At 51.7% G+C, this 18,818-nt stretch overlaps 1 protein-coding gene across 1 annotated transcript; it reads right to left on the minus strand.

Annotated features, from left to right (window-relative positions):
- Positions 1–13,834: 13,834 nt before the first annotated feature.
- Positions 13,835–18,505, minus strand: ZNF503 (zinc finger protein 503). Its single transcript, XM_003994085.6, has 2 exons — positions 17,276–18,505; positions 13,835–16,426 (listed from the first exon to the last, which is right to left on the minus strand). The coding sequence occupies exons 1-2, from the start codon at positions 17,606–17,608 to the stop codon at positions 14,792–14,794; spliced, it is 1,968 nt and encodes a 655-aa protein (XP_003994134.2). The 5' UTR covers positions 17,609–18,505; the 3' UTR covers positions 13,835–14,791.
- Between the last annotated feature and the right edge of the window lie 313 nt (positions 18,506–18,818).

An 18,818-nucleotide genomic window follows, 5' to 3' on the forward strand; every position in this document is an offset into this window, starting at 1 on the left:
GGTCTCTTAGTCCTGAATTGAAGCCTGTGACTGTGAATAGGTGTTTCCTGCAAATAATTTAGGATGAATAGTAATCAGGAGCACTGAGGCCAGGTCTCAAATGGGTACTTTAGTAAGATTTTGTGATGAGCACAATCAAAGAACATATAAGACGGTATACACTTCCTCAAGAGCAGGGTTTGAAAACAGAAAGCAGTAATTTCAAAGAGCAAAGGTAACCTCTCTCTGCTTCTCAGCTCAGCACCTCCCTAGGACAGTAAAGAATACAGGGGAGAAATTGTGGCCCTCTAAAAGTTCTGTACGAGAGGTAACTCCAGAATTCCAAAGCTCCATGCAATTTCACTTCTGAACTGGATACATGGCCCTCAAGTATCTGCATCCCTTAACCAGACTCATTAATGTGTCCTCATAGCAGAGGTCACTAGTGGCCCTCCAGTCTCCATTCCTGTTTTTCCTTTACTGGAACCCTGATTTGTAACTGATCTTAATAAAATAAAGACTACATTTCCCAGCATCACTTGATGCTTGTGAGCCATATGACTAATATAGCAGCCATTTATTGAGCCTCTACTCTGAGCCAGGCCTTGTGCTAAGTGTTGGTTGGGATAAAGATATGTAGGAGGCAAACCCTGTCCTTAGCCAGCCAAGCTGCTATTCTGTCCTTCAATCGCTAATAAAGCAACCTGTCAGGTGTTAATTGATGTATCAGTCAATCAGCATGTTGGCTATTTGATCAATGGCCAGACCCTTGCCTTGCAGGCATTGGTCCTCGTACTGAACTCTCAGGGTACACAGATGACGATACTTTGGCCACAGTCTCAGGATGTATAGAATTTAATGTCAGGCATAGGGATAACCCCCCAAGAAATAGACATACCCTTATCTTATAGTATACACAAAAATTAAAGACTTAAGCATAAAGTCTGACACCGTAAAACTCCTAGGAGAAAAGGTAAGGAAAAATCTCCTTGACATTAGTATTGGCAATGATTTTTGGGGATTTGACACCAAAAGCAATAAAAGGGAAGAAATGCAAAAATAGACAAGTAAGATTACATAAACTAGAAATTTCTGTACAGCAAAGGAAACAATCAGTAAAATGAAAAGGCAACTTACAGAATGGGAGAAAATATTTGCAAACCATATGTCTGATAAGAGGTTAGTATGCAAAATATGTAAGGAAATCATACCACTAAGTAGCAGAAAAACAAATAACCCATTTAAAAATGGGAAGGGGACCTGAATAGACATTTTTCCAGAGAAGACTTTACAGATGGCCAACAGGTACATGAAAAGTGCTCCACATCACTCATCATGAGGGAAATGCAAATCAAAACCACAGTGAAATATCACCTCCCACCTGTTAGAATGGCTAGTATCAAAAAGAGAAGAGAACAAGTATTGGTGAGGCTGTGGAGAAAAAAAGAACCCTTGTGCACTCTTGCTGGCAATGGAAATTGGTAGTCATTAGGGAAGACAATGTGGAGTTTCCTCAAAAAATTACAAATAGAACCACCATATGATCCAGCAATCTTACGTCTGGGTTGAAGGAAATGAAATCAGTACCTCTAAAAGATGTCTATACACCCAGCTTCATTGCAGCATTACTCACAGTAGCCAAGATGTGGAATCAATTTACATGGATCCATGTGTCCATGGATGGATGAAGGGATAAAGAAACACACACACACACACACACACACACACACACACACACACAGAGGAATAACATTCAGCCATAAAAAAGAAGGAAATCCTGTCATCTCACCATTTGCAACAATATGGACAAACCTGGAGGCCATTATGCTAAGTGAAATAAGTCAGAGAGAGGAACAAATATTACATTATATGACATATATAATGCACTTAAAATAGTCACACTCATAGAAGCAAAGAGTAGAATGATGGTTATGGTGGTTGCCTGGGGCTGGGGTTGTGGGGCAATGGGGGAGATGTTGGTGTCAAAAGGTATAAGGTTATAAAATGAGTAAGGTCTGGGAATCTAATGTACAGCATGATGATTGTGGTTAATAATACTGTATTGTATACTTGCAGTTTGCCATAAGAGTATATCTTTGATGTTTTCAACACACACACACACACACACACACACACACACACACACACACACGATAACCATGTGAGGTGAAGGATGTGTTAATTAGCCTGATTATGGTAACCATTTCACAATGTATCCCAATAATGCTCTGGCTGTGCAGCCATATCCACCCCCTACCAAAGACCACTCCCTACTGCTTTTTTGGGGGCTCCTGGCACTGGAGCCATGCCCCCTCTGAGGGATCTTGTCCTCCAGGATGCTGTGTGTCTGACCATCTCCCCATCCCTGGTCTCCTGTGTCTGCCTCTTGGTCACAGAGGCTTCCTCTGTGATCCTCATCTCTCTGTCTCTTCTAGTTCGACACTTGTTCCCTGTGCAGGGAAGTCATATGGCATCACCTCTGCTCTAATTCAGGGGAAGTGAATATATAAATGAGCCTGAGCCTGGGTGGCTCAGTTGGTTCAGTGTCTGACCTTGGCTCAGGTCATGATTTCGCAGTTCGTGGGTTCAAGCCCCACCTCTGGCTCCATGCTGACAGCATAGAGCCTGCTTTGGATTCTCTGTCTCCCTCTCTCTCTGCCCCTCCCCTGCTCTCTCAAAAGTAAATAAAAACATTTAAAGAAAAAAAATAAATAAAAGGGAACACAGAAACTTTTCTATCCCCTATGTTTGGAGACTCCATCTTTGTTTCAACTTCTCTGCCACACTGACCTCGTGGCCCTCTGGGGATGGAGACAGAGAAGGGATGCTGCCTGGGAATGTCCTTTGTGGGGTGGACTGTGAGTCCAAGCCAAGGACTCGGCCTGAGGGGGTCAGAGAGGCAACCATCCTGAGGGGTCCAAAGCCTGGTCAAAGCTTTGAGCTAGGGTCTAGGAACCCAGATAAAGGATTGTGTTCTGTATGGTTTGGGGCATTCTCCAGGGAAGGTAAAAAGGATTCTGGCCTGTATCAGTTACCTATTGTTATAAAGAAAAGGACTCCAAAATTTAGTGGCTTAAAACAATAATGATATTTATTTTGTTCATGTATCGGCAATTTGGGCGGGGCTGTCTGGGGAGGGCTTGCCTCTACTCCACTCATGGTCGGCTGGGACAGCCCAAAAGCTGGCGGCCTGAATCTTTGGAGTCTTGTCACTCCATGCTGCAGTTGGTGCTACCTTTGGCTGTGACTTCAGCTGGGGCTGTCACTGGAACACCTGAGCATGCCTGTCTGTGTGACCACGTGGCTTCCTCAGAGCATGGGGTTTCAAGGGTGAGCATTCCTAGGGGAGGCAGTGTTGCCCATCCTGATAGCCTTGGAAGTCATATGGCATCACTTCTGCTCTGATCACAGGCCTGCCCAGATTCAGGGGGAAGGCACGTGAACCCCACCTGCTGATGGAAAAGTGCCAACTTCATAATATAAGAGGAGTCCATGGGATGGGATATATTGATGCAACTAACTTTGGAAAATATTAGAGACAAAATGACTGTTCCTCATAAGCCTTCCTCAAGAGTTTCCACCCTTAGTCCAATTTTGTTCTTTGATTTTCTCTCCATGGGTACATATCCCTCACCCCCCAAGTTTTGACTCTCTTTTCTGTGCTTCCAACTCACAGATTTACATCTCCAGCCCTGATCTGCTGCAAGCATCGGAAACTCAACCTGTACAAAATCCACACTGTGTATTTCTCTGCAAAAGCCTACTGTCCCTCAGAATTCCTCCCAGGTGCCCAGATGTGGCAGACTCTTGGTTATCCTTCTGTGGCCACTGGAGCAGAAACTACATGTTACAGCCTCCCTTGCAGCTGCATGTGGCCAGGTCACTATGAGTGACTTCTTCCTTACTTATTCAGAAGGACATCACTTGCCCTGGACTTCGTCCCTTTCCCCTTTTCCATGGATGGGAGTAGTGCCCATATTTGATCACCCTGATGAGCACAATACCCTAGGGGATGAAGGAACACCAAGATGGAAGGAACTCGGGTCCCTAAATGACATCACACAGCAGAGCAGTCTCAGCAGCATAGACAACAGAGACCTGAGAGAAACTTCTGTCGGATTGAAGTCACTGTATTTGGGGGTTTCTTGGTCCAGCAGTGTAGCTAAGGACCATAGGCTGAGGACCTCAGGGCTATATCTGCCTTCCCTCTCTCCTTCCTAGTCCCTGCCCATCGCTGAGTCCAGTCCATTCTACTTCCTCACTATCCCCTGAAACTGCTCTTGCTTTGCCTGTCTTGTAGCCTCTCCTCTGCTTCCAGCTCTCACCTTCTCCTGTCTCAACCATCTGACCTCTGAATGGTCCCTTCATCTCCAGTCGCTCACTGTTCCATGCCATAATGGTATACCTCTGCTCTAAGACCTTTGATGGCTCCCCACTGTTTATCAAAGAGCAAGATACCATCTATTCCCACCATATTCTCACCCACACTCATGGGCTGTCCCCCCCCCCCCGTGCCTTTGATCCTGCTGGTCCCTCCTCCTTATTTCCAAATTCCTCATTTTTTTTCACCTACCGAATGCCTATGTATTACCCACGTCCAGATGAAGTGTTCCCTCTTCCCAGTGATTTCCACATCCTCTTATGGGAATTAATCCAGTGCCTCCACTATGATAGGCTTTCTCAGAGCCCACCTTAATGCAACAGTTGTTTCCATGACCTGCTAGACTAGATAGTATGTGGTTTAAAGGCAGACACCATTTCCTGGTCATCTTTCCACTGCCTTCATGCCAAAGAGAATGCCCTGTATACAGCAAGAGCTCATTATATGCTTGCCAGTGAAAACACTCACTTTCCCTGTCTGGAGCATCACAACTCTGACTGGGCAGTGGTCTTGCCATAAGTGAGCAAGGTTGTCTTCCCTCTTGCCTGGGGGACCTCTCCAGGGAACACTAAGGAGAGGGGCATGAGGGGCTGCCCTTCTCACATTTCCCTGGGAACTGGGGAAGGAGCAGCTCTGAGAGTGGTACCTGGGAATTGAAGTACATAGATTTTATAGGCATGGGCTCTGGAGTGAAACAGCTTTGGCCTTGAATTTCAGCCCACCACTTATTAGCTGTGTGACTTCAGGCATGATACCAACTTCTCTGAATCTGTTTTTCTTTTATAACATAAGATTAATGTAGTACTTATCTCCTAGAGATCTTGTGGGGATTAAGAAAGATTTATATAAAGATATATAAAGCTCTTGGCATAAGGAAAGTGCTTACTAAAGGATAATCATCATCATCGTCGCCATCATCATCATCATCATCATTATCATTCAGTATCTTTCCTATGGCCTGAGACTCTGCCTGGTGAGAGAGCACCAAGGCACAAGCCGCTCTAGGCCTGGCCCACTGGAATCCTTGCTGTCAGAATGGGTTTCCCTATGGACAAAAGTTAGAGAATATGCATTGTCAGGACTAGCTGGGCCCCAGCTGGGCAGTTTGCTGGGTGCTCCAAGAAGGTGGAGGAGAGGGAGCAGTGCAGAAGTCTGGTGGGGCTGGAGGGAGGGCCCAGCTCCCTGGTGGCTCACCCCTAAGAGACAGGGTCAAACGAGATTTGGCCGGCTGGCATCAATAGCCAGGGATGCAAAGTTGGGAGTTTAGAACTGAGCAGGCTGTAGAGCTGCTAGGGGACCCAAGGCTCCCCATATCAGGTGGGCTGGCAGCATCATCCCACAGTGGTCATTCTACTTTGGTGTAGAAAAGGACCCACGCTCCCAGATAACCAGGCTTTGGTGCTAGCAGATAGAAGGTACCAACGGCCATTGAAAGATGGCCTGCATACAGTGGGGTCAGAAAGGGAGGCTATCCTCTCCCTAACTACCACACACACTATCCACATCCTCCTCACTGGCAGGGAGGAAGCTCCCTGCTTCCCACTGATTCAGGGCCTGAGCGGCTGGATCTATCAGTTGCAGCCATCTAAGTGAGACGGACATAGGTGGATCCAGTGGTGTGCTGGTGAATGTTTGACAAACAGCTCTCTGGGAGAAGAAGTCTTCATTTGTAGCGTTTGCCAGTTACTTTTGTGTAAATAGTCCCACCATGGCTGATTTCAAGCAACCAACACAACACCCCAGAATGAGGAGCTGGGAAGAGATGTGCACAATTGGTTCTTGTGAGCCAGTATGAACTAATTCCAGCACACCACTCGGTGGGGCCTGACACCTGTATTGGGGGAGAAAGCAGATGTGCATGGCTTCAGTAAAGGTAAAGAGAGGGCATAGGTCACCATGCAGTGGTAAAAAGCACAAAAATAACGGCTCTGGAGTCTAACAGCCTGTAACAGAATCCCAGTTCTGCCACTTGCTGGCTGTGTGATCTTGGTCAAGTCACTTTACCACTCTGTGCCTCAGTTTCCTCATCTATAAGGTGGGGGCTAATTATAATGCCAACTTCATAGAATTCTTCTGAAGGTTGCACACTGGCCTGTGGTAGATTGACATAAATGTTATTTATTACAGTTAATCACGCAGGGTAGTTGGAATGTTGCCTCGGTCAGAATAGTTTAGAACAGAAAACCCAGAATTCCTCAGGGCATTTCCCAAAGGCATGGTCTTTTTATATTTAATCTTGAATTTCCTTCAAGACTGAGGATTTTAAATCCACAGGTCCACGAACAACCTGAAATTATTTTTTCCAATGTTGAGTATGTGTACTTATTTCTAAAAAGAGGGGCTGTAGCTTTTATCAGATTCTCAAAAAAAAGGCTGTGGTTTCTGCATCCTTCCCTCAACCCACAAAAGGCTTAAGAAGGAGTAATGTGGAGGGTGTAGAATTCCCACACCACAGGAACTGCCTCTGGAGGATGTGGGGGAGAGGGGATGTTTGCAGAGTGTGTGGAAGAAAAATGGCAGAGTCACAGAAAGACCCATAAAGACGTTAGCAAGGACTCTGAAGTATCTTTCCTTTATTGAGACCTAGGGCTGAGGAAGCTTCCAGAAACAGGGCAATGGTAAAGCTCACACACACGCATCCCGTTCCTGATTTCTCCTTACCCCTGCAGTTCCAAGAGTGTCCTCTTCCCTTCTCCAATCTACTCTCCCTGCCCATGTCCTGCTGGACCCAACATAGCTTCTTGCCCTGAGAGTCACCGCTTTGCAGGAGGTATGATTCAAACTCCCTTGAGTGTTGCTATGATTCCTTGATACCATTTGTGTTCCTCTTGGTTGTGTTTTGTTTCTTTTAGGTTTCTGGAGTTACACTATAATTATTTAAGGTAAGGCTAGCTAGCACAAAGTTGATTTAGCATTGGTCTGCTTCTGTTTTGAGTTGGAGGCTGTATTCAGTTTTTTATTAACAACATGGAAGGGAGTGGCGGGTAAGTTTACAATGCTTCTCACTTTCCAGCCACTTGTTTTTGGTTTTAGTTCATTTTTTAAAAAATTTTATTTAATTTAAAAGACCATCCCTATTACTTCCTGGCTTGTTGTGTGTGGAGTTCAGGACCAAAGTTAGAGAGGACTCTAACCTAAGTTTTTTAGAGGGAGAAAATTACTCTTGACAAATTTTACCCTAAATCACTGTAGTATACTACTCCAGGCACCTGAAAGGAACAAAACCCACCAAACTTACACTGCAACTTTTGAGGGCTTATGACATAACCACCCCTGCCCATTGTATCAACAAGAATCTGTGGTTTAGAGGTAGAAGTTTCCACCCAGTGACTTCCTGAAAAGCCACCAACGACAGAGCTCTCTTCTGACCCTGGTTCTAGGTGAGCCCATCTGTGGATTGCAGGGGGGTCTGCTAATGTTCTATCCCAGCTCCCACCCCTCCAGTTCCCCTAAGTAACAGAACCCTGAATTTATTTGAGGCAGCAGTATGCTCAGCTAAACATTACATTTCCCAGCCTCCCCTGCAACTAAGCCTGCCATGTGAGTAAGTTCTACTCAATGAGGTATAAGCTCAAGAGTTGTGTGTGGATTCCAGAAAGACTCATTAAAATGGACGGACCCTTTTACCTTTCTCTTCACTCCTCCTTTGTGTTGCTTGGAATAAGATAATGGGGGCTGTGCTCAAGCAGCCATCTTGGACTCTGAGATGCTGTGAGGATGAAAGCTTCCGGATTGGGGGAAGCTGAAGACAGAAGGATCTGGGTCCCTGAGGGCCATTTTTAGCCTGGACTGCCCACCTCCAGGCTGAGAGAAGAGAACATTTATCTTCTTCATGCCACTATTTAAGGGTCTTTGTTATTGTGAGCAAGTACAATGTCTAGCTGATGCATAGAAGCTTGCTCAGCCCTGAGTTTTGTGCCATGGACAAAGACAGTCACAGTTTCTCTAAGGCCACTGCTATTTCTCCTCCTACTCTTTTTGAAAGAATCACCTTGTCCAAGATGGCCCAATTCTTTTGCATCTTGCCTCCCTTCTGTCTTTCATCTTTTGGCTTCCTCTGTCTTCCTCTCTCTCCCTACCACTCTTCTTTCCTTCCCTTTTCCTCCTTCTATCTAACATTTATTGAACATTTACTATGTTCTACATAGCATGCTACTTGCCAAAAGTAGAAATAGGTATAGGAGACAGTCCATCCTCCCCAGTGCCTCAGAGTCCAGGTTGTCAGGAAAATGTAAAGGGATATGATGATGGGATGGACAGGTGCTAGAGAAGCGAAGAGAAGGACACTGAGTCCAATGGGAAGGGCCTGTGGGCTTCCGTTTAAAAGCAGGAGTTAAAGAATTTAAAGCAGGAGTTCTGAGTTGCTGGTAATTAGGAAAAGAATGCAGAGGACAAAGATTCCAGGCACAGGGACCAGGACAGTATAGTGCAGTGATTAAGGACTTGAGTTCTGGAGAACAGACGTGTTACATGTCTCTAGCCCTCAGCTCCTCTACCTTAAACTGAGGCTAGCAACGGTAATAGGATTAGATGAGTACCTGGGAAGTAAGTGCACACAACATGCTGTTTATGAACATTATTATGTTGGTAAATGTGCTGCTCACCTGAAGTGTGCATAGTCTGATATCAGTTTTGGAGGCAGGTGTCACAGAGGCCATAAGTGACTTGTCCGTGGTCACACAACTGTGAAGAGGCAACACTCAAACCCAAGTATCCTCACCCCTTGTCCCATGGCTTTTACACGTTCACCTTCTGCCTTTGCAGCAAGTGTGGAGGGAAAGCAACTCGAGGGAAAGATCAGTGTGTGGTGGTGGGGGAAAACCTGGAGGGCTTCCTAGAAGAGATGAGTCTTGAGGAAAGGGGAGTTTGGAAGGCATTTCAGGGAAGGAGTGTATGATGAGCACAATGGACCAAGGTGTTGGGGACTAACTGGCTGGCAGAGGGTCTGAAATGTGAGGACTGGAGAGACACAAATTGGGACAGGCAAAGAGGGGCCAGATTAGAAGATGAGCCCTGATTACAGGCACTCTGATGGCCAGGTGATGGAGTTGAGAATTTGAGCTGGTGGACCACAGAGAGCCACAGTTAATTCTTGAGCAGGAGGGCTGGTTATAATAAAAGGAAACTTTGGAAGGAAAGAAGGAAAGCAATCTGTCTTTACTAAGAGTCAGTATGGGCCAGAGAGTAGGTTAGGCATTTTCACATTATTTTATTTGCACCTCACAATAATCCCATTGGGTTAGTATTAATGTCCCCATTTTATGGATGAGAAAACTGAGGCTCAGAGAAACTGAGTCATAGAGTTGAGCCAGTGATAGAGCTAAAAGTTTGATTTCTATCAACCTGACCCCAAACTTGTGTTCTTTCCACTTCACCATGTGGTTCTAAGTTGTTCTCACTCTCAGAATGCCCCTTGTGCTGTGGGGGAGGTGCGGCTGCCTCACCAGGGGTTTAAGAGTCTTTTTGCAGGCCAGATACCTCCAGGACAAACCTGGGGTCACACTGGGCAAGAAGAGCTCAGTATCTCTGACACTTTGAGGAATTCCCAGCACAGGGTAGGGTGAAGTACTTGGGCTCCAGGTTTCATAGAAATGAGTTTAAATCCTAGCTCTGCTTCATACTAACTGAACTTGAGCAGTGTCCTTAAATCGCATTGAGCCTCAGCTGAGGCAGGGCAGGAGGATGAGCCCTGGATTAGGAATCAGCCTTGGCATAGGTTCAAACCCCAGTTGAAGTGACAAATACCTAAGGAGGTGAAATGACGTGTGCATTCACTTCAGAATAATGGGGATGGTGGGGGGAGGTGAGTTGGAGGAGGTAGAGGAGAAACAAGATTGGCCATGAGTTGGTAACTGTTGAAGCTGGGTGATGGGTTTACGGGGTCTATTATACCATTCTCTACCTCTGTGTATGTTTGCAAATCTATAATAAAAAGTAAAATAATAATATAATAATATATATATAATAATAATAATAGTAATAAAACACAAACAACAGTTATGTCCACCACACTGTCTCCCACTGAATCAGAATCTCTGGTTCCCAGCGATTGTTATGCTTTAACATCTCAAATGAGAACAGCCAGGGTGAGAATCTCTGCATAGACTGTATGACTCACTAGCTATGTGACTTCAAGCTAATATCCTTCCCCTGTCGAGCCTCAGTTTCCTCATCTCTAAAAGGGGGGCAAAGATTTTAACCTCATGGAGTTGTTATAAAGTTTAAATGAGATAATACAGGATAACATGGGCTGGACATAGTCTATAACAGAGTGGGCAGATCAACCTGAGCTTTGTAGTCACGCGGAACACAGCCAGGCCTCTAGCCTTAGTGGGTGAGTAACCCTAAGTCAATATGTGCAGAAGATGATGCCAGATGGTCTCCTAGAGATGAGCCTCACCTTCTGGGCAGCTTTCACATTTTCCAAAGCACAGAGAGTTCATCAACTAGAGGGGTTTTTTCATCTGCCTTTCCTTACTGCTTACAGACCACCCTGCACAAAGACACCGGGATCACTGTGACACCACCAGAAGGACAGATGGGGTCAGTGTTTGGATGGAGGGAGTCTTGGGCTTTCTCTGCAGGTCTTGCCACTGACTTCCAGGACTTAACCCTCAGTTTCTCCATCTCTGTCAGGGCAGAGTAAAGAGGTGGACAGCCTGTGGCAAGGGGTAGGCCTTAGGGGACCACTTTGGTTTGACAGACAAGGTGACCTGTGGAAGCGTGGAGGGTGGTAATGGGAGCTTGTGGTTGGGGAGGGGCCCATGACATCTGCGTCAACTCCTCTGCGATAGAGAAAGAGAGCAAGAGGAACACAGTAGAAGCTAGAGCAGGTGGAGAGGCGCAGAGGACATGGTTCACAGCAGGAGAGGAGCGAGGAGCTACAGAGAGGGGACTCCCGGACACCACTCTGCCCTGCGATGGTGGAGGCTCAGGGTGGCAGGATGACCACCCAGCTCGCGGTCTGCGCACCGGCCTGGGTTCCTTTTCTCCTTCCCGCTCTGGTGGGCTCCGCAGCGCCGCCTGGCGGACACGCCGCTCTTTGCTCAGGCTTCAGCAGCAGCCGGCCGTAGCTCTGGGGATCCCGCGGCAGATCCGGAGAAAGCCGGAGAGACGTGGAGCGCGCTGTAGGGCTGGGCGTTTGTTCCCCGAGGGGGACTCGCACCCGGGCCTGGACCCGTAGCACAGAATGGCACCCTCTCTTTACGAACTCTGCGCCCGGCTGACTCAGTTCCATACAACACGTCGGGGAACCGTTTCTCCCTCCAACCCCCAGTCCCCCAGCCTTTTGCTGTCTCTGAGCAGCTTCTTCGGGAAGGAGGTCTCATTAAATTTTCAAGGCGTTTTTGGTTTTGATTTTTGTTAATAAAATACCAGGAGTGGGCGTGAAGGCACGAACTTGTCCAATTCGTCTCCCTGTAGGTCCCAGACCTGAAATTCCAGGGCGGGGTAATTTCTAGGTCCTTCCCCGCCCAAGCGGGTCCTGGCGGGCGAGGGTGGCGCAAGGACCTCTGTCCGAAGCCGCGAGGCTAAGGAGGTCTGAGAAGCGAGGAGCTCGGAGTGGTCAGGGCCGTGTGGCTGGCGCTGGTGAGAGGGTGAGCAGGGGCCTGGCTTTCACGTCCCAAGCCGCCGGCCCTGGAGCAGTCCCGACTCGGACCTCACCACCTCCTGGAACGTCCGCCCCTCCCACTTGCGGGGGTGGCAAGTGGCCGGGGTCTCTCCCAGAGCCTGGGGATGACAAGCCCCCCCATTGGCCCGGGTTCTCGAGGAGCCAGGCCCAGCCAGGCCCAGCCCAGCCTCTCTAAGCCGCCACAGAGGGGGAGCGGTGCTGCGGCGTCCCAGGACACAGCCCGCTGGGGTCTTCCGCCGGCGCCAGCTCCGGTCCCCGGAGTCTGGGAGTGCGGGCATGAGGGTTGGAGGAGACGGAGCCTGAGTCCCCACAAAGTTCTCTCCCGGCGGAGGCCTGCGAGCTCACGCGGCGTCTCGTAGGTCGCCGGGGCTGCTTTGCGCGCTACCCGGGAAAAGGCCCCGAAGCCGTGAAGCTGACGCTGGGAGGAGGGTGGAAAATCTCAAAGTCACCAGCCCCCGAGTTAATGGCGGCGGGGACGGCGCGGTTGACCGACCGAGGCCGGAGGCCGAGGACGGCCTCTGCTCGGCGGTGACCCTCGGGAGGCAGCAGGGGGAGCTTGACGCCGAGGGAGGCCGGCGGCTCGGAGAACCCAGGACTGCCTGACCCCAGGGAGAGGGGAGTTCGGGGTGCGTGCTCAGCGCCGCGACTCCGTAGTCCTGGGATCCCAGGAAAGTCACGCACTGAGCCCAGAGCTCCCGCCGACCCGGGAGGGCGAGCACCCAAACAGCCAGAAGACCACAGAGCTCACGCCCGGGGCAGGGGCACGAGTGTCTGTGTTGGGGGGGAGGGTCGGGGGGGGGGAGGGTGACTGAGTCTCCCCCCCCCCCCCCGCCGCCTCCCTCCCAAAAAAGATTAGGGCTCTTCTCTGCGTGGTTCTATCAGAGCTTCGTGCAGCTCAGTCCCACCACTCAAGTTGGGGACAAGGGAGCGGTGCGCACTGCGGGGATGCCCGCGCGGACGGAGAGTCCCGCCGCGCCTTTTCCGACCGGACCTCGAAGCCGAGGACAGCGCTCAGCGCCCACCTGGTCTCCCTGGCGAGACAGGGAACAGGCTCCGTGACCCTCGTGGGGCCGAATCTGAAGGGGCTTCCGGGTCGTATGCCCCGGCGCGCTCTCCTGCGGCACAGACCGGGGTAGAGCTCGGCCTGCAGAGAAATCTGGACGCGGAAAAGCAGCCGCGGCGCCGGCCAGCCGCGGGCCCGGACTCTGGGCGTGGGGTGTTGAGGGCTGGGCTCCGGCAGCCAGAAGGAGAAAAGGAGAGCGAACTCACTTTCAACCGAGGGGCTAGAAGGTTCCGGCGCGCTCCCCCCAGGCCTGGGAAACAGATTCCCAGGCGCTCACCGTCCCCGGATCTATCCCGGCTGCCCGCCTGGGACAGGGATGCTTGGAAAGCAAAGACAGGGACAGCGGGCGGTGGCACCTCCCCGGGGCTAAGGCCTTGGGGAGAGTCCTGGACTGCGCCGCTCTCTGTACAAAACAAAAGCCAAATTCTCAAAAATCTCAAGAGAGAAATCATGATTTTTAAAAAATCATTTTTTTTCCTTTCACTTTTAACAAACCGTGTGCTGGGAGGAAAATTAAAAACTAAATGAGCGATTGCTCAGGACACGATCTTTACACATTGTGAAATCCCCTGTTTAAAAATATTTTCCCCAAGGCAAACCCCACGACTGGCCAGCCCTTTGCATCTTCCTAAAAATCACAACAAAAACAATAGGAAATGCAGCCACGGTCCTGGGAAGTAGGAGCAGCCGTGAGGCCCAGGGAACCCACTGCGGCCGAAACTGCCATGCCCTTCCTTTCTCTTTCACCAAAAAAATAAATAAATAAAAAATAAAAAAAAGATAAGAAGAAGTAAAACCTTTTAATACATCAAATATACGGAATTTTAATCTTTAAAGCGATACATTGTCTATTATTTTAGTACATGACGTAAACCTTACTTGTCCCCTTCTCAGCGGGTGGACTTAAAAATTAAAAATAGTTGTGTTCCTTTTAAAGAACAAAATAAGGCAAATGAGGTTTTGGAATAGAATTGTTTTTCCTTTTTTTTTTTTTTTGTTTTCTTCCAGAATACATACAAAAAAATACCCATTCTCTTTCGATGGTATACACCTTAAAAATAATTGCAATTTGAAATCAGAGCTGACAAATTGTGACTTGTTTTGTTTTGTTTTTTCATTTTTTGTAACAAACATGCATGTAAATTTGTGTTTCAATCAGACATTAAATAAGAACGTACAATACAATAATAGCAATTTTAAAGTAACATTAAAGAGAAGACCTCTAGTTCTGTGGCGGTTTTGTATTTATTTATACTCTACAAGGGATGGGAGGGTTTGTTTTTCACATTTTTACCCTCAAGATTTAATTTTTTTTTTTTTTTACCCCTCCTCCTTTTTACCTACGGAGATCAAACTAAATAATGCACTTTTGAACCACGGGTCCGCTTGGAGCTAACATAAATAAATACCAGTGTCCACCGATGCAGTCCTCAGATGAACACCTTCTCAATTACTTTTTCCTTCTTTTTCTATAAAAAGTCAAATGATATTTTTTCAACTTTTATAAAGTTTGCGTGGGTGGGGAAATGAGAGGTGGAGGAAAGGGGAGTTTCCCACCGGGTCTCGGTCGCTGTTTTGGGTAGATAGATACGGTATATATATATTTTCCTTTCCTGGCCCGGGTCATCCCCACGCGCGGGTGACAGTAGCCTCTGCCCTGTTCCCGCCCCTCCCTCGGCTCCTCCCTCCCCCCCCCCCCCAGCTCCTTTCTCTCCCTTGCTAACCCTCCCCACCGCCCTCACTGATACCCCAGTGCCGAGGCGGTGGTCAGTCTCTGTCCGTAGAGGGCATAGGGGGAGTAGTACGGTCCCGTGGCGGCGGGCACCGGCACAGGAGCGCCGGGTGTGGGTAGCGGGCTCTTGGAGTAAGGGTGGTAGCGGCTGCTGAGTCCCAGCGCGTGGTGGGGGCTGCGCAGCGCCAGCGTCCCGGGACTGCCCGGAGCGCCCGACGTGGGGATGTGCATGTGGCAAGCCATGGCGGCCGCTGCGGCGCTGGCCAAAGACGATGAACTGGGGTAGCCCGACAGCAGTTTGTCTGTCCCGGGGAAGGCCGTATGGGTCCGCAAGTGGCTCAGCAGCTCTTCGGACGTGGCGAAGCGCTTGTCGCAGGGCCCGTTGGCCGACACCCAGTTGCAGATGTGGGGGAGCGGGTCGTTAGGGAGCATGAAGCCGTAGGGGTAGAGGGGGTGGCCTGCCAGGGAGGGCGGTGTGGCGCCGGCAGCGGCGGCAGCTGTTAGCGAAGAGTGCACGCCGTGCAGCGGGTGCGTGGGGTACACCAGCGGGTATCCGGACTTGAGCGCCGCGGCCGCCGCGGCCGGATCGTGAGCGCACGAAGCGCTGGCTGCCGCCGCCCCTGCTAGGTGGCTGGCGCAATGGTAGCTGAGGCAGTACGGGTCCCGGCACAAACTGGCTGTCATCACGGATGGCGGCGACGCCCCGGCCAAGGGGCTGGAGCCCGCCGGCTTACTGCAGCCCAGAGAGCCCGCCGCAGCCGCCGCCAGCTGCGCCCCCACCAGGCTGCCCGGCTTGGTGGGGTCAAGAGCCACGCCATGTGGCAGGAATTGGGGCGGGTAGCCAGCGTAGGCCCCAGCCAGGCTGCCTGGATAGGTCATGCCCGCGGGAGGCAGAGGGAACACTGTCTGGCCCGGCTTGTAGGGTGATACCGGAGCCACCAGCCCAGAGCCCAGCACTGAGGAGGAGGTGGGCGCGCTGGGGCCCGAGCCGGAGCTGGAGCCCGATGAACCGCCGCAGTCTGAGCCTAGCGCCTTGCCCCCGGGGCCCCCATCTGGGTGCTGGTTTACGTCCACATTAATCCCTCCGCCGCAGCTAATCCGGCCGTGCGCCAACCCAGTGGGTCCCCCTTCGGCCGAGGCGCCCCCGGAACCCTTGCTGGCGCCGCCGCCGCCGCCCGCGTCGGGGTCCTTCTTGTCGTCCTTGCCCTCCGGGCCGCCCCCGGCCGAAGGCAGCATGCCTCCTGGCGAGCAGGCCGAGGCGCTGGAGCTTGGGCTGCCTGTCCTGGGTGTGAATGGCTGGCAGGTGGCGCTCGGTACCCGGAATCCAGACTTTTCTGCTGAAACCCCCCCGCCGCCGCCCCCGCCACCACCGCCTCCGCCGCCGCCGCCTCCCGGCTCCTTCTTATCCGAGCCGGGTTTGGAGTACGGCTTGAAACTCGACTTGTCCTCCACGCCGATGTCGCTCAGCTTGAGGGGGCCCGACTTTGCGTCCTTGTCGCCCCCGGTGCCGTTGCCGGCACCGCCCGCGCCGCCCCCGTTGGAAGCGACAGAGGAGAGTTTGGAAGAGGGCGAGGGGTCGGGCTTCCCGATCTGCGAGCATGTTTGCGCCAACAGCGCCAGCGGGCTCTTCTTGGCATCAAGCTGCGGGGTCAGACGTGAGGTTGGGGAGTGGCACAAAGAGAAAGAAGGGGAAACCCTTTAGAATCCTGGCTTCTAGGGTTCAAACGCCCTTCCGCAAACCGCCAGTTACGATCCTCCCAGCTCCAGGCGCAATCCTAGGCAGCACCCCCCCACACCCCCCAAGAGACAGACACAGACAGACACAGACACACACACACACACACACACACACACACACACACACACACACACACAAACTCGCCCTTGAGAAAGGCAGCAGCTCCCTCCTCCCCGCCAAATCAGGATATAGTCTTCCCTCTATAAGCGCCAACTGTATTTTTAAAAATACTCAGAAATGTTTTGGTTTCTGACTCCTAGACCCAAAACTATATCTCCTCTCCCATACACACACACACACACACACACACACACACACACACACACACACACACACATACACACACCTATTTCTTCAGAGTAAGGGCTCAGGCCGTTGGTGCCTTAGAGGCTGTATACAAATATCAGTTTCTGGGGACCCTTAAGACTGCGACTTTGGAACCGCATTTCGGACTTCCGCCCGTCTTCCGGGCCGAAAGTGTAGGGGCCGGAGTCAGGGTGGAAGCTTTAATGCCAAAAGGAGAAGTAAGTTTTAGCTGCTTTGTCCCCTAGCATTCACATCCCATTCTACCTCTTGCTCCCTTTCCGCCCTAGTTTTAAGGTGCGGGAGCACTATGGGCTCTCCCCCATCCCGGAACTGAATCACTCTGACCCCCCCCCCCATTCCCACCCCCAGATCCCGAGAGAAAGAAAATCCTGTGAAGCGGCAGCCAGGGTGGTGGTCCCAGCGCGATCCGGGGAGAGGGTCCTTACCTCGATGGGGCTGACGGGAGTGGAAGGCAGGGGCTGCAGGTACTCGGGGTGCAAAATGTGGCCAGTCCGTGCCGTCAGCATCTTCAGCACCTTGATGGGCAGGCGGTTAGCCTGGCGGAGAGGGTCAGAGGGGGGCACAGCGTGCACAAAAGGCTTGGTGCTGCCGGCCAGGGACGAGCCTTGGCCGGGGCCAGAGCTATTTCCAGAGAGCGCGCTGGTCCAGGCAGGGTCCGCACTGCTGCCGCTGCCGCCGCCGCCGCCGCCGCCGCCGCCGCCGCCGCTGCCGCTGTGCTTACTGCTTCTTAGGGCAGAAAGCGAGGGCGCTGTGCTCATGACCCACCCGCACGCATGGGAGCAGCGGGGGGAGGGCTCCGGGAGGTGCGGGGCGGGCTCCGGGCTGCGCGCTCGCCCGGGGAGCAGAAGCAGTAGGAGGAGGAGCTGGCGCGGCGGCCACGGGCACCCAGCGCGCCTTCTCGGCGCCTGGAGCCAGAAGCGAATAATCCTGGGTGGCCCGCAGCAGTGCCGTGGCCGAGCGGGAGGAGCCGGCCGGACTGTGGGAGTGCCGGGTGGCTCGCCGTGTCCGCCTCGGGCTGTGCCCCTGCGCTGCGCACTCGCGACCCAGCGCTGACGCTGCGCTTGGCGATGTGAGCCGTTGCCTGTCCAGCCGGGGCTCTGGCGAGGAAACTCACTTCAAAAGCAGCTGCACCGAGGGGGAGATTAAAGCCTTTGCCGCCTTCCAATCAAATGGGAGCCCGAGGTGATTGGAGGGTCAAGGGGATGTGACGCGTCCCGCGCCGCCGCCGCCGCCGCCGCCAGGACTCTCAGCGCTGGTTTTAATGGGCAGCTCCTTCTTCACCGCCCCCCTCCCGCGTGTCCCCTCCCTCGATTTCGCTCCGAGGACGACCTGGACATTTATTCTGCGTTTGCTATCTGCCGCCTCCCTCTTTTTTCTACCTCGTCGTCCTTCCTTTTCCTGGCTCGAAAATAAACTGAAACCTTTTTTTTGCAGGAGAGTGCGTAAGAGGAAAAGATTGAGGGGGGTGTCCAGAAGGAGCAACGGCGGGAGTCTGGACAACAGCTGGACTGTCAACTCCAGGGGCGCACAGGGGCCCCACACACCAAATACTCTGTCTCGTTCAGTAACTGAAATCTCTCGCGACGCGGCCACCGGGGTAAGGAAAGGTGGAGAGCGGGTGACGGAGGAAGTCCGCCCGCCCGCTTTGATTTCCCAAGATTCGGCAGCAGAGAAACCAGAAGCTAGGTGGGCAGCGGAGGCGGCGGCGGCGGCGGCTCGTCTCCGGGCTGTGCGCTGGGCTCCCAGCCCTTCCCGGCCACGTGACGCCCGGGGACGCGCAGATTGGGGCAGGAGCGGGGGTCACATGTTTCCTCTGTTTCACACTCCGTCCCCCCCCTCCCCATTCTTACTCTCCCCTGCTACCCTCTCTTCTCTCTCCCCCTCTCCTCAGTTCTTTGGGCATCTCCACCCCTCCATCAATTGTCAATGTTCCTCGACCGCAATCAATCAGTTATTTGTCAGCTCTTG

Source organism: Felis catus, chromosome D2, assembly GCF_018350175.1.
Source record: "Felis catus isolate Fca126 chromosome D2, F.catus_Fca126_mat1.0, whole genome shotgun sequence".
Taxonomy (NCBI): Eukaryota; Metazoa; Chordata; class Mammalia; order Carnivora; family Felidae; genus Felis; species Felis catus.

Coding starts and splice junctions, on each gene's coding strand:
- ZNF503 (XM_003994085.6), bottom strand. CDS start 17,608: ATGAGCACAGCGCCCTCGCTTTCTGCCCTAAGAAGCAGTAAGCACAGC. Junction 16,427..17,275: donor CTCCCGTCAGCCCCATCGAG/GTAAGGACCCTC, acceptor CTGACCCCGCAG/CTTGATGCCAAGAAGAGCCC.